The sequence below is a fragment of the Protomyctophum bolini genome, assembly GCF_963924005.1.
Source record: "Protomyctophum bolini genome assembly, chromosome: 13".
Taxonomy (NCBI): Eukaryota; Metazoa; Chordata; class Actinopteri; order Myctophiformes; family Myctophidae; genus Protomyctophum; species Protomyctophum bolini.
The window spans coordinates 16,497,371-16,511,532 of record NC_137874.1 but is presented as its reverse complement, the minus strand read 5'-3'; the positions used below and the strand labels follow the sequence as shown (position 1 = coordinate 16,511,532).

At 43.4% G+C, this 14,162-nt stretch overlaps 1 protein-coding gene across 1 annotated transcript; it reads left to right on the top strand.

Moving 5' to 3' along the window:
* Positions 1–304: 304 nt before the first annotated feature.
* LOC308327553 (solute carrier family 2, facilitated glucose transporter member 1-like) lies at positions 305–1,723 on the top strand (the record flags this gene model as incomplete). The annotated part of the gene is made up of 1 exon (XM_080781074.1): positions 305–1,723. One exon carries the CDS (start codon positions 305–307, stop codon positions 1,721–1,723), a length of 1,419 nt encoding a protein of 472 aa, XP_080637200.1.
* Between the last annotated feature and the right edge of the window lie 12,439 nt (positions 1,724–14,162).

The following is a 14,162-nucleotide window of genomic DNA, read 5'->3' as shown; positions in this document are numbered from 1 at the left end:
TTTCATTGTCACAGTGATAATAGTTTCAATTGAGATGAAAGTTGAGAAATTCAGGACGGAAAACTGCAAGGGTGCCTGTGCAAATTGGCATAGTTAGGCATGCATGACAATTGTTTGTGTTATGTTATGTCATATCAGAGTTCTGGTCAGCTTTCCATTATGCACTGAGAAGCATTTTAAGAAGCCTGTACGAACCATTCCTCTCATCAAGGAGATTATAGATGTGAATCTTGCCCACATTGCAGGTGCAGGTGAGGTCTTTCATTCAAGAGAAAGATGTAACAACTCCAACAACTACACAGTTATGGATTCCAGGAAGCAACTGACGTTCCAGCTGATGTTGAATGTGGTAACGGCCGTAATCGGTTCTTTCCAGTTTGGCTACAACTCTGGGGTTCTTAATGCCCCCCAGAAGGTCATTGAGATGTTCATCAAGGATTCCTGGTATGAGCGCTATCAGGAACCCATCCCAGCATCCTCCCTCACTGCCCTCTGGGCTGTCACAGTTTCCATATTCTTGGTCGGTGGCATGGTTGGCTCCTTTTCGGTGGGACTCTTTGTGGACCGCTTCGGAAGGAGGAATTCGATGCTGATGGCCAACATTCTGGTCTTCATCTCTGTGGCTCTCATGGGGTGTTCCAAGCTGGCAGGCTCCTGGGAGATGCTCATTATTGGCAGATTTGTGGTTGGGTTGTACTCTGGACTGTCCACTGGCTTTGTGCCCATGTACATTGGTGAGGTCGCTCCCACTGCCATCAGAGGGGCCCTGGGAAGTGTCCACGAGCTGGCTATCGTCATAGGCCTTGTGGTTGCACAGGTGTTGGGCTTGGAGGCTCTCATGGGCAACACCACCCAGTGGCCATTTCTACTCGGCTTCATTGCCATCCCTGCGTTGCTGCAGTTTGCCCTCATGCCCTTCTTTCTCGAGAGTCCTCGCTTCCTGTTCATCAACGACAACAATGAGAGCAAGGCAGAGACTGTGCTGAAGAAGCTACACGCGACCAAGGATGTAAGCAACGCCATGGAAGAGATGAAGGAGGAGAACAGGCAGATGATGACGGAGAAGAGGGTGGCCATACTAGAGCTGTTCCGCTCGCCCCTTTACCGCCAACCCGTCTGCGTCGCCATCGTCCTCCAACTATCCCAGCAGCTATCAGGCATCAATGCTGTGATCTACTACTCCACCAGTATCTTTGAGAAGGCCAAAGTGGAGCGGCCTGTTTATGCCACTCTTGGAGTCGGTGTGGTCAAAGCAGCTTTCACTGTGGTCTCGTTGTTTTTGGTGGAGCATGCTGGTCGTAGATCTTTACTGATGGTCGGGCAGCTGGGAATGGCTGGCTCCGCCATTCTGATTACCATCGCTCTAAATCTGCTCGACAAGCTGAAGTGCATGTCATATGTTAGTGTCATGGCTGTATTGTCCTTTGTGGCATTCTTCTGTATTGGGCCAGGGCCCATCCCCTGGTTCATCACAGCAGAGATATTCTCTCAGGGACCGAGGCCCTCAGCCATTGCTGTGGCTGGGTTATTCAACTGGACCTCCAATTTCATCGTGGGCTTAACTTTCCCGTATGTAGAGGAGCTGTTTGGCCCATATGTGTTTCTCATTTTCGCTGTGCTGCTGGTCGTATTCTTCATCTTCACCTTCTTCAAGATGCCAGAGACCAAGGGCCAAACATTTGATCAGATCTCCACTGCATTCCGCCAGTCGGCCGAAGGTTGAGGACAGGGAATGGTTAATTGTGAGGCCTGAGGAGGAAGCATCATCTTCCATTTAGTAAAAGAGGTTGATGGAAGGGGCTCGGGTGGTACATGTTCACCATTGCAGAGTATAGGGGTTCAAATCCACTGGGGTGCAGCTGGTTTTCCAGAGCGAGGTACAAACACAATTTACTTATGTTTGGGGTAGAGAAGCCCGGTGGGCAGAGCGATGCTAATAAATAAAATCACACTGGTGTGAACTGAGTGGTGCAACTCCGTGTGGGGATCCCTGGAACTTCCTACCCACAGGAAGGCGCCCAGGGTGCCAGCCTGGTTAGTGGCCTTAACAAAGAATAAAGTCCATAGACTCTGCTTGCTCTAAAGTGCTCTAAACAAACAATCTCATAGACTTGGCTGCCATATGATGTAGTCTTCAAAAGCCATGCATTGGACAAAAATCACACACGTGTGAAGTGGGGCAATCTTATCATCGTACATCATCATACATCATCTCATTCCGAGTCAGAATTTGCGTCCTCACCTTCGTCTTCAATGTTTGTGTTGCGCAATGATTGTGTTTACATGAACACTCAAAATTGTCCATTCATTGTCAATGGGATTTAATGTTTCTGTAGGACAAAGTTTGTGCACATACACGAAAAGCTGGACATAGGAGGGGCTATCGCTCCTCAAAAATCACACTTGTGTGAAGTGAGGCGCGCTCTTATCGTCATACATCTTACTAATACAAGACAAAAGTGCCATTAACCCTTTCGGGAGCGTACTCTGGTCACATGGTGTTATGCACCTACGCTCTACACCACTTTACTTCTGACTTCTGTTCTTTCCATTGACCACATACAACCAATGACTCCCACATGGCTAGAGTGGCTGGCTTTGCACCCCCACCCCCCCTCCAGTTTGTTCTCGAGGGGAGGAGGGCGAGAGTGTGATCGCGTGGATCTTTTAATTATTTTCCCAGAGTTTAGCACACAACCACATACAACCAACGACCACATTTACAACATGTATTGTCCGTGTGGAATAAGTTATCATCATAATGACTACAGGCCAGCTCAGTCTCCGGGAGCACAGCAGCTTCACAACTCTGTTGGACTCTACAACACTTTACTTCTGACTTCTGTTCTTTCCATTGACCTCGACGCCAATTCACTGGGCGCCACATGCATAGCCCAACAATAAAGTTGACATTTGATTCAATTGGCCCCATACTGATTGTTAACATTTCACGTGGTCCACTTGACTTCTGTTCTTTCAACATAAAAGGTAAGAATAACTTATGTTTGTTTGTGTGTACTGTGCACCCGCCGACGCAGCGAAGTGGTGGGTTGCATAATCTTGACGCTTGGATCCAATCCTACATAGATTAGGACCCATCCCCTCAATTACAATCACAGATGCCACATAATGCTTAATTTCCCCATTACGTGAGCCTCAGCCTGCTCCGTCTAGCGACCTCCTCTCCGCGCCAGCACAGCGGACGGTAGCATAATATTAGTGCATTTACACTTCTGCGCCAATCAACCAACACTTACTAAAAGCAATCTGCTCTGCTCTGTCCATTTACCCTGGGGTGCGTGTGTCTACGCTGTGTGACCATCCGCTCTACTACATGTGAAGGGCACAATAATGGGTTTAAAAACACAGCTGAAACATGACATGGAGGCTGTCAAATCCCACAATTTCCTTAAACGCAACTAGAGTGGAGCCGCCCCGAAGGGCGGCGACATTCTAGTCATCATACATCACATTAGGTGCTCAGCCAATCGAATCATTTCAAATCTGGTACATGCAAACACAAAGCTGGGCACCACTCGAAAACTAGAAAATAATGTTCCTGAAACAGTGTGGGCTCAAGTACTTTGCCAAGTGCATTCTGGCCCTGTGTAAATGAGATGTAACTCCCCTCCCTCTCTCTTCCTATTGGTTGACCCACATGACGTCTAGGGGGTGGACTATAAAACGGGAATAAAGAGTGACAATAACAATAGTGGGCTCGCTACTCGAGCCCAAGATAACCAGTAAGACGCCCTGAGGGCGAGAAGCTACCTTGCGTGCCACGCATCCGCCTGGGTGATGACTGCTGGGCTGGCGTTTTGGCATGGGGGGGTCAGATCAACATATGGAATGAATTCTGTACTGGCCATATATGGAGCGTGTCTTGAGTGTACAGGGTTTGATGAGGTCAGATCAACACAATGAAATGGCAGAACAGGTCAGCTCCATATATGGAGATCTAAGGGTGGCAGCAAGAGCAGTGTCTTGAGTGTACAGGGTTTGATGAGGGCCCAGGTAGGGTCGGGCCTTAATTTTCGGGCCTGTTGAATGGACAGGTATCAGTCAAAAGGGAGACATCGAAGAGGAAGGACGGGTAGGGAAGGTTCTATTATGGAATGTCAGAACAGGTCAGCTCCATATATGGAGATCTAAGGGTTTGAGTTGCTGGCCAGCTCCATATATGCAGATCTAGGTGATGATCCAGTCTTCTCCATGTATGGCTATCCAGGGTTTGATGAGGTCAGTGTTGTGATCTTCATATATGGAGATGACATATGGAGCGTTGACCATATACAGTATGGTGGCGTGACGTGTCACGAGGCGCAACGGGCTGACGGCCCTATATGGAGGTGTGACCGGACGAACTGACAGATTTTTCAGGTTCTCATAGTAATCTGCGACTACAATCGCAATAATAAAAATCACACTTGTGTGACGTGTATCAGCCAGATGGCGTTGTTTACTGCCCTAATCAAACATTAAAGTATATAGACTTGCTGGCATCCGGTTATTTCGGTTCTAAACAAACCATAGTCCATAGACTTGGCTGCCACATGACGTAATTCCATAATACCTCAAGTAATTGTTGATCCTATATACAGCTTTTGTCCCCACACGTCTCATATTTGCCATTGACAATGAAGGGAGAATTTACGTCATATGTAGACAAGCAAATCGGCTAACCAAAATCACATACATTCAGTTGTTCATGATTTGATGTATAATTATAAGAGCGACCCTCACTTTTATTTGACAGTTTCTGTGTTTTATATCTGTATATGTCATTGTAATGTTGTGTATGTGATCTCTGCAGCATTGCGAATGAGGGTGAATCTGAATGCTTTTTTCCAAGAACAAACAGGTTTCAATCAATCAATCAATTTCGGAAAGCCGTGCAGCACCTCAATAATATAAAATAAAAATCACCCCTGTGTGAAGTGAGGGGTTCCCTTATCATAATACTGCACATCATCTCATTCTGTCCATTCACAATTTGCGTCTTCAATATGTACTTTGCTCAGCCAATCAAATCATCGCTATGGGGTGATCAGTCAATCACAAGCCAATGTTTGCGTTCACACAAACCCGGAAAGCTGGGCATAGGGTTAACCTGTTATTTCAATGGTAGTGGATTGGGAGAAAGGATTTTTGTCCAACAAAGAAACGGCACAACTCACGGACGTCTTTCTCCATGTCAGAGGTTTGTCTATTACTCCAATAGACCCCCAGATGCGGTTATATGCACATATGTCTTCCTGGTGTATTCCTGGCTTCTTCCTGAAAGCTAAGCGCCCCTCAATATTATAATACTAATCTATAGTTCATTTTTTAAATACATCAAAGATGCGAATATAATCCATTTCTAATGGATGCATTGGCCTGGAGGAGAGGTCATCCGGTGGTCTCCAACCTTCTTAGAGTGTTTCAACCCTCAACCACTACACTCACCAGTTGTCAGCAGTCAGCAGTGATTGGCCAAGTCACTGCCCCTCTCCTCCAGGCTTCCAGCTATAGACAAGTCCACGGAAGCCCCACCTGCCTCTGATTGGCCTCCCGAAAAAAGAAACTCACAACACACGGGGAGTTACCAAGGGTGGGTCGTTGTCTAGAGACGGATGTAGATTGTAATCATACCTCACAGAAACATCCAAATGGCATGGAAAGGCTGTGGGGGTGATAAGGAGACGATTACACTAATCTAATATTGCAATTATGAGGTCTTCCAACAATCCCTGGCACTCTAATAGCATGGTGTTTAATAACAAAGTATGCCAAAGACTAAAACAATGTTGTCTGTTGAATTTTAACATCCAGTAAAGTTCATGGCATCTGTGTAACTGATATGGGACTCAGTAGTCCGCAGACAGCATGAACATAAACATGCTCAAATGTTAGCTTGCAAGCTAATACAGCAAGGAATTTCTGCAATTAACATGGTATAAAAAAAAATTACTCATTATGATCTGGCCCATTGCACAATATTTAGAGGACCCGATGTGGACTTTAAATTAAAATGATGTGGGCTGCAATTTCTGTCTCGCCTGACTATTTGAAAGCCAGCTTTATCTTGAATGCAAATTCAAATATTTGACTAGAGAAACTGCTTTGAAATGTCAACATGTTTTCACAATGCACAATGGAACTAGGAATGGAACTAATTGTTCTGTGAGAGATACTGAAAGAAAAGAAAAGTGAGAGGAATTAGCATATTGACTAAAGGCCCTAAGATTCTCCATATCATGCCTATATTGATTAATTCAAAGGCTTTTGGGAGTGAACTATAAAAACTCAGTTAATTGATCATTAGAAAAATCTACATAAATCCTTTACTTCAGCTACAATTCATGTCTCTGAGGACCATGGTTCAGTGGCAAACTAGTTAATATTCTTGTAGGAGAGTCTCAAAGACAATGTGCATAGTTTGTTGCCTCCTGCAGACATAATATGTCTGCTATATTATAGCCTTTTCTCCTGTTTTGCTCTGTGCAATGAACATTCTTCAAGCTACCCTTTTTCATCAATGCTGGCTGTGCCCAAAAATGCAACTGTTCTGGGTGTTTTTAGCACCCATTCTAACTTATTACATCAATCGTAACTTAGATCCACCTAAGGATACACATGGCACCTTCTCCTCCACACAGACAAACTGACTATAACAGCTGAAACAGAGCGGTATTTGGTTAGTTGTTTGGCTTTGCTCTTTGTCATGCCAGCTATTGTTAGGCCACTCGTGGGCAGTTACATGGCGCAGGCTTCCAAATATCAGTATTACGAATCTACATCGATACCCAAGGTTTGTTATGATTCCAAGTAATGGTTGGTACTTAGAATGTTTATCTTGGAATGCCTGGTCCGTGTACAAATCAAAGACACAGCCCAACTCCAAAATCAGGACTTCCTTGTGGCTAGTGTCAACAAAAACAACATCAGGTGTATTTGAGCATATTTATGTTCATGCTGTCTCTGGTTGGCATATATTTTCAAACTGCATAAGACACTAGGTCAATGATACAGTCGCAATATTCAGCACCATTTTTTGTATGCACTACATCCATTTGTTATGTGTGCAATGGATTCTAGGTGTTGTTCAGAATCATGATGGTTTATACAAAGTGGAGTGTGGATGTCAGGGTACCAGATTGAAAGATTGTGTCTAGACTAACGCTACTTGATAACGCTATGTGCATGTGATAGTATTTGTGCTGCACTAATAATGGTGCTGTTAGAGCAGCAGTTCCCAAACCTTTTTGGCCATGCACCCCGTTACCTCCTGACCTAGCTGACGCACCCCTACCCCCAAAAATAAGCATTTTATAAGCAGATACGCATTACTTTGACATTCATGGTAGTGTAACGAAAAAGGAAATTCTGGAATTCAGGAAACATTGAGACTGCATTCCTTGAGGACACCATTCAAAGTAATAGGCGACAGAAAAGAACAGGGCGGCCACTGAGTTCAATGGAGAAGTGGCTCCATGTTCTATTCAGTTCATCAAGCTATACAGGGAACTGCAGAACCATTGCATAAAAAAGGATGTGGGAGTTGTGTCAGATGGCGCGAGCATTAGTGGACAAAGTATAGATCAACTAGTAGGTCAAATATTACTCAATTACAGTGCAAGTGAAAGCTGTTCTGTCAAATTGTTAGATTGACACCACCATTAATCACAAAAATAGGCTATCGACAAGTTATCTACACGCCGTATGTAGATTGGCTATTCTTGCTACTTTAGTGTGACACTGTAGCATGAAAAAGTCATTAATTTAGGGAGAGAAATCAAACGAGTCTGAAGCGAGTGGTGCAACAGCTATTGGTACTAAACATAGGGACATAGGTTAGGACTTAGCGACATTGCTGTTCCTGGAGTGGTTACACCACTCAAAAACATGTGTGGGTAGGGGTGTCACGATTACAATTTTTTCACAAAATTGCGATTAAGGATTAAATTGTGTTTTTTGGCATTGAACATTGGAACATTATGAATACAAAGAAATTAGACATATTTAATTCATAATATCCTTTCAAGAAAATGCGAAAATAGCTGATCTACAAGCTTACAACATTTTTTCTACTATTTTCGGAAAAGAGCTGAAAATGTATGAACATTTTTCAACGAGGAAACGATTTTGACGATAATGCAAAATAATTCTGCATCTAAAAAATAAAATGTGATTAGACGATTATGTAATAATTGTGACGGGTCTAAATATGGGCAATTGGACATACAATGGTTCTGCTGACAGAAACCTTGAATCTAACTAATGTAATTTGTATGTAGTACAGTACATACTGTAGTCACTGGTCAGTGTCATACCTTCAATGTCTATAGCTGCAGAAAGTAGGCCGTCTTGCTGCCTGGTCAGCCGAAGCAGAGGGACATCCAGAAGGTCCCACATGTGGTCAACGCTTGGGATAAACAGTCCGATGCTTCCAGAAAGGTGTTTGTCACAGGAGTCTGCAGTTAACAGAAGACAATTTCACCATTAAATGTACAATACTCAAACTTTCTTATCAGACGAGTCTGAAGCGAGTGGTGCAACAGCTATTGGTACTCTAAACATAGGGACATAGGTTAGGACTTAGCGACATTGCTGTTCCTGGAGTGGTTACACCACTCAAAAACATGTGTGGGTAGGGGTGTCACGATTACACATTTTTCACAAAATTGCGATTAAGGATTAAATTGTGTTTTTTGGCATTGAACATTGGAACATTATGAATACAAATGAATTAGACATATTTAATTCATAATATCCTTTCAAGAAAATGCGAAAATAGCTGATCTACAAGCTTACAACATGTTGTATTTCTACTATTTTCGGAAAAGAGCTGAAAATGTATGAACATTTTTCAACGAGGAAACGATTTTGACGATAATGCAAAATAATTCTGCATCTAAAAAAAAAATGTGATTAGACGATTATGTAATAATTGTGACGGGTCTAAATATGGGCAATTGGACATACAATGGTTCTGCTCGACAGAAACCTTGAATCTAACTAATGTAATTTGTATGTAGTACAGTACATACTGTAGTCACTGGTCAGTGTCATACCTTCAATGTCTATAGCTGCAGAAAGTAGGCCGTCTTGCTGCCTGGTCAGCCGAAGCAGAGGGACATCCAGAAGGTCCCACATGTGGTCAACGCTTGGGATAAACAGTCCGATGCTTCCAGAAAGGCCATGTGTTTGTCACAGGAGTCTGCAGTTAACAGAAGACAATTTCACCATTAAATGTACAATACTCAAACTTTCTTATAATCTTGCTTACAAATTCTACCTACTACTACAAGGGAAGGAACTTAAATATGTTTTATCTACCTGGCTTGGCTGGCTACATTTCAAGTGTGATTATTTTAAGCCTTAACTAGGATTTAAGTAGTTATGGTTGAACTAGTAGTTAAACTGGGAGGAGTGGTAAAGTGCCTGCCCACCACTACACTGACTACAGTGGCTTTAGCCTTGGTCCAAAGAAGGAGGAATTCATTGGTTTAACGACTAAATTGGGGAGAAAAGGGGGTATTTTTACTGTGTGATTTTAATCATTTGGAAAGTAGTCATGAACATTGGGACATTGATCACAACATTGATCACAATGCCATGAACCCCATCGATCACGGCATTGATCACAATGCCATCAATCCCCATTGGCGCAGAATGCAATACTTTCCCCCCCTGTCTCTATTCAAACAGCTGACACCAAATAACAAAACTTTCCTAGCAGCTCCTCTGCTATGGCCAGCATGGTGTTGCCGGGGGCCTGTGGCACCACAGCCACACAGATGCCAGAGGCCCTGCACTTCTACAAGGCTATGTGGATGATATCGATGTTTTGTGAGTGAAGTGACACCGTTGACAGTTGTTTACATTTAGAATTGCCTGGTTCCAGATGGCAAAAAAAAAGGTACGGGAGGTGGGGGGCATTCAGGTGGGTGATCAGACCACCTCACCAACATGCTTCTCAGGTTTGGGGGGGGGGGGGGGGGGGTGTCACTTGAAAACCACGGATCATGGCACAAATGCTCTTTGAGGACAGGGTCTGTGGAAACCATATGCCAGTGTTAGAGGAGAATAGTGAATATATAGCACAGATGATCCTGTTGTCACTGATTTTGCTGCTGGACGTCCGACGTGTACAACTGTCAACACTGTCACTTCACTCGCAAAACAACATGTATAGCATACATGGGCAACTGGTGGCCCCATACTGACCCCACCTTCACTTAATGTGGCCCGCAGGTTAATATCCCAATACTGATACATTATTTGTTTCAGCTGTTACAATTTCAAACAATGACTAGTATTAGAATTGTCCATTGTATTTGTATTTAGTAATGTTAACATAACTATAATTAAAGGTATTAGAAAGGCATCTACAAGAGCTTGTAGATCAGCTATTTTTGCTAGGACAGTAATATGCAATATGAGTTGTGGAAATATAGTGGCCCTCTCCATCGTCAAAGTTGCCCACTCCTGATATATAGTGTTCCTTGGTGTGTCCAGACCAGCTGAAGCACCATGGATCAAATCAAACCCCAGTATGATGGTGCAGTGGGCTGGTTTACTTTACCCCTGAGCCACCAGGATGCAAGTAACCAAAAGAAAAAGTGAAGCGCATTCTCATGTGCCCACATTCTACACACATCCCTAGTAAGGATACATGTGTGTGATTTGGACACACACACACACACACACATGGTTTTCTGCCATGATTCACTCCCATCTCCCTCTCAGCCGTACAGCTGTGTCACACAAAATAGCAGATCTATAAGCTCACAATTTGCTGCATCTGCAACGCATTCATTGTGAGCTTATAGATTGCTGTTTTCGGCACACGACACCACAGTAGTGACAGTACGACGAAGTATAAAATGAATCAGGTCATAAAATGAGTCAACACAGCCTTCCCTGCATCAAGCAGCACCTGGTGATATTTACTCTGAAGAGGTCATATTCAACTGGTGCCACATCTGGCCCTCCCGCTCCATTCAATGTCACCCCAACCAAATGTATGCAGCCTGTTTTATTTGGCCCAGCAGTGTGGCACTTACCACAGCAATATAAATCCATGTCATATTGTAGCATCCTCAACCACAGGGGAAAAAAGGAGGCGAGCTTTCTTTCTATACGAGCCAATAGTACAGAGCCAGTATAAAAGAATAGCCCGGGTTATGCTTAGTTGTGCTGCACTGGTTTGTTTCATGCACCAAAAATAGCAGATCTACACATCGTGTCGTGGCGTTGTGAGCTTGTAGATCTGCTATTTTTGATGTGCGCCGCCGCCGGGCAACCAAGTACAACTCAGGCAACGGAAAAACAAACTGGATTATGGTATATGTAATGTTGACACCATGGGAAGACCACGAGTCATCTTTGCAGGAAATGCAACTGCAACATCACAGCGTTTCTTGCACTTGTCAGTCGTGAATGAGTGCAAACTTTCAGCACAACAGAACAAAATGAAATAAGCCCTAGGCTAGGTACTAGTACTAGGCTACTACTACACTATGCAATGTCACTGTGGCCTGCTATGCTGCGGTCTTTGTGCATTTCAGAGCATAACTGAAAAGGCACAGCATTGCAGAGAGTCGAGCATGTTGTTGATAGTGCTTGAAGTAATTTACCGCTGCAGATGATGGAAAGTAAGATGGATGAACAGCGGAAAATGCCCGGAGAAGTTTCACTCACTCACACACACACACACACACACACACACACACACACACAGAGAGAGAAATCAGCACAGTTTTCCTCACTGACACACTAGACAACACAACTAATTGAATGTGTAGCTACAAGGGCGAGGTCAAACTGTTTGTGCTCATTGCGGTCATGTAAATGTGTTTCAGGGGTAACTAATGTGCCCGTTCAAACATCGTCTGTCATCCTGACTGGATCGCACACAGGTTACAGAGTGTGAAGAACTGCAGCAACAAGGATGCGCTTAGGTGGATAAGGAGCCACATAGAAAGACAATTGAACATTTTATGTTTAGTATGATATGATATGCATTGCTTACTTGGGATCGACCTTCGAGACACCACACTCAAGGCTCAGGAGTCAGGGCACAAGACACAAGATTCCATTATCAAGATCAAGAACACCTCAACACATACGACCCAAGGTGCCTGGTCTTACAAGTTTCAACCCAGACCCCCTCGTACTCTATATGACTCCTACACTCCGAGGTGTCTGGCTTTACAACCCAGATGCCTTGCCTAGCTTCACCAAGACCACCGTTCCAATTGCACCTGTTAAAATGGGAAACCACTGAGGCGAGCCCTAACCTAAACTTTGAATAACAGTCCTTAATCCTTATCGATCCTATTTAACAATATACAGAGTGTGTCTACATACATTACAGCTGCGTGCATTTCTATTACTTAAGTAACGTACTTTTTCCACCACTGTATTTGTATACTGTAGCTCCTAATCACTGCTGCAGTCTGAAAGGGAATTTAAAGGGACACATTTTAGCAAAGGAAACAAAACAACCCTAACTCTGTCCTTGGACTCTCAATCGACCAAGCTGTAACTCACTCTCAGAATTACAGACCTGTAAAGGTCAATTTGGAACCCCCCCAAGGAACCCAGGGTCCCCACTTTGAGAACTGCTTTAACACAAACATTCTCCTGCTGAAGTACACCACAGAGCAGAATATCTGCACCTCTCAGTGGTATCAGTGATGCAAGTGACAGCGCTGAGTGGCAAATGTCAACCTCTTGTCTGACGCGCCCAGTTGGTCGATGGTTGTACTTAGAGTTGACACCTGAGGCAGCTCACCAGCCATGTCAATACTGTGAGTCATGGATGATGGAGTTGTATAGTATCTTTTGAAGTTCCAAAAGTAATCATTTGTGAGCTGCAAGACTCAGTATAATTATAATAATAATAATTATTATTATGATTATAGATCTGAATATTGTATTAAACAATGTTAAACTCACCAACAATGCAGCTACAGAAAGCTTGAATTAATATCCTCTTTCTATCTGCAAAGTGTTTATTTCAGAAAACTCCACCATGTTTTCATAATTATGACTTATATGAGCTATACCTTCTGTCAAGAAAAGCGCTTGTCCTCTTGCCTGGCTGCATTAGTACAAATTCAAAACAGCTGGCAGGGCCTTTCCGCAGCTATTAAGCGCTTCCAAACTCGAAGACGAAAAATAATCACCTGCAGTAGCTCATAAACATGTCTACGGTGGATGTATAGCTGTCAATGGGTGTTACAGCTTTATATCAACAATAGTGTTGCAAATTGCAGCTAATAATTTTGTCACAAGATATCTTCACCACCCATGCAAATAAATAGGCCTACATACAGCATAGGCGGGGACGTCACCCGATATGTGTGAGTAAAGAAAAGATACCTCTGCCTACCTGTATTTGGATAGTCTGCAGTTGAATGATTTGGTTCATGTTGACATGTTCGCTCAAAATAGTCAGTGACATTATGGCGGGCATTTGTTTTTGTTTTGGTAACAAAACGTACGCACTGCACGAATATCCTAACAAGACGAGCTTCAGTTCAGGTGTAAATAATGTCAAAAAGCTAATGTTAGACATTAGTAGACACTAGACAATAGGTTGCAGAATGCAGACAGGAGATACGAGATCGCTTGCAGCCATACACAAAACACATTTTTGCTAGCTCTCAAACAGGAAGTTCTAAATTTGCTCATTAGACGGAGCCTTGCCGCCCTTACCTTCTAAACAAACTCCTGAGTCGCTGCTCCTCAAGCACAACTCAATGATGCCCTCAAGTGGCCTGAACTGCAGCTGCAGTCAAACCATACGTCGTCATAAACCATTGTCTGATGATACATTAAGCTCATTTCCTCTTGTCGCCCTTTGCATTAGCGTTATTCTTAAAAAAAATACAAGCAATTTATATACAGACAAGTAAAAGCCTGAGAGCAGTTTTCTTCTCCTCAGACTGATTCAGTGCAGCTGGTGTGGAAAGGGGGTGATAAATCATGAAAGATGGTAGAGATTTGGAGTTATTTAAGGATAGAGCTCCTCCTCTGTCCATGGCATTTGTGGCTGTGTGAAGCAGCCAGCAGTCAGTGACCATTAGCTCAACAGAGAGAATATCTGATAGATCAAAATGCCTGCATGCTGCAGAATAATTAATGATCTGGTGGTCGTTGTAATTTAA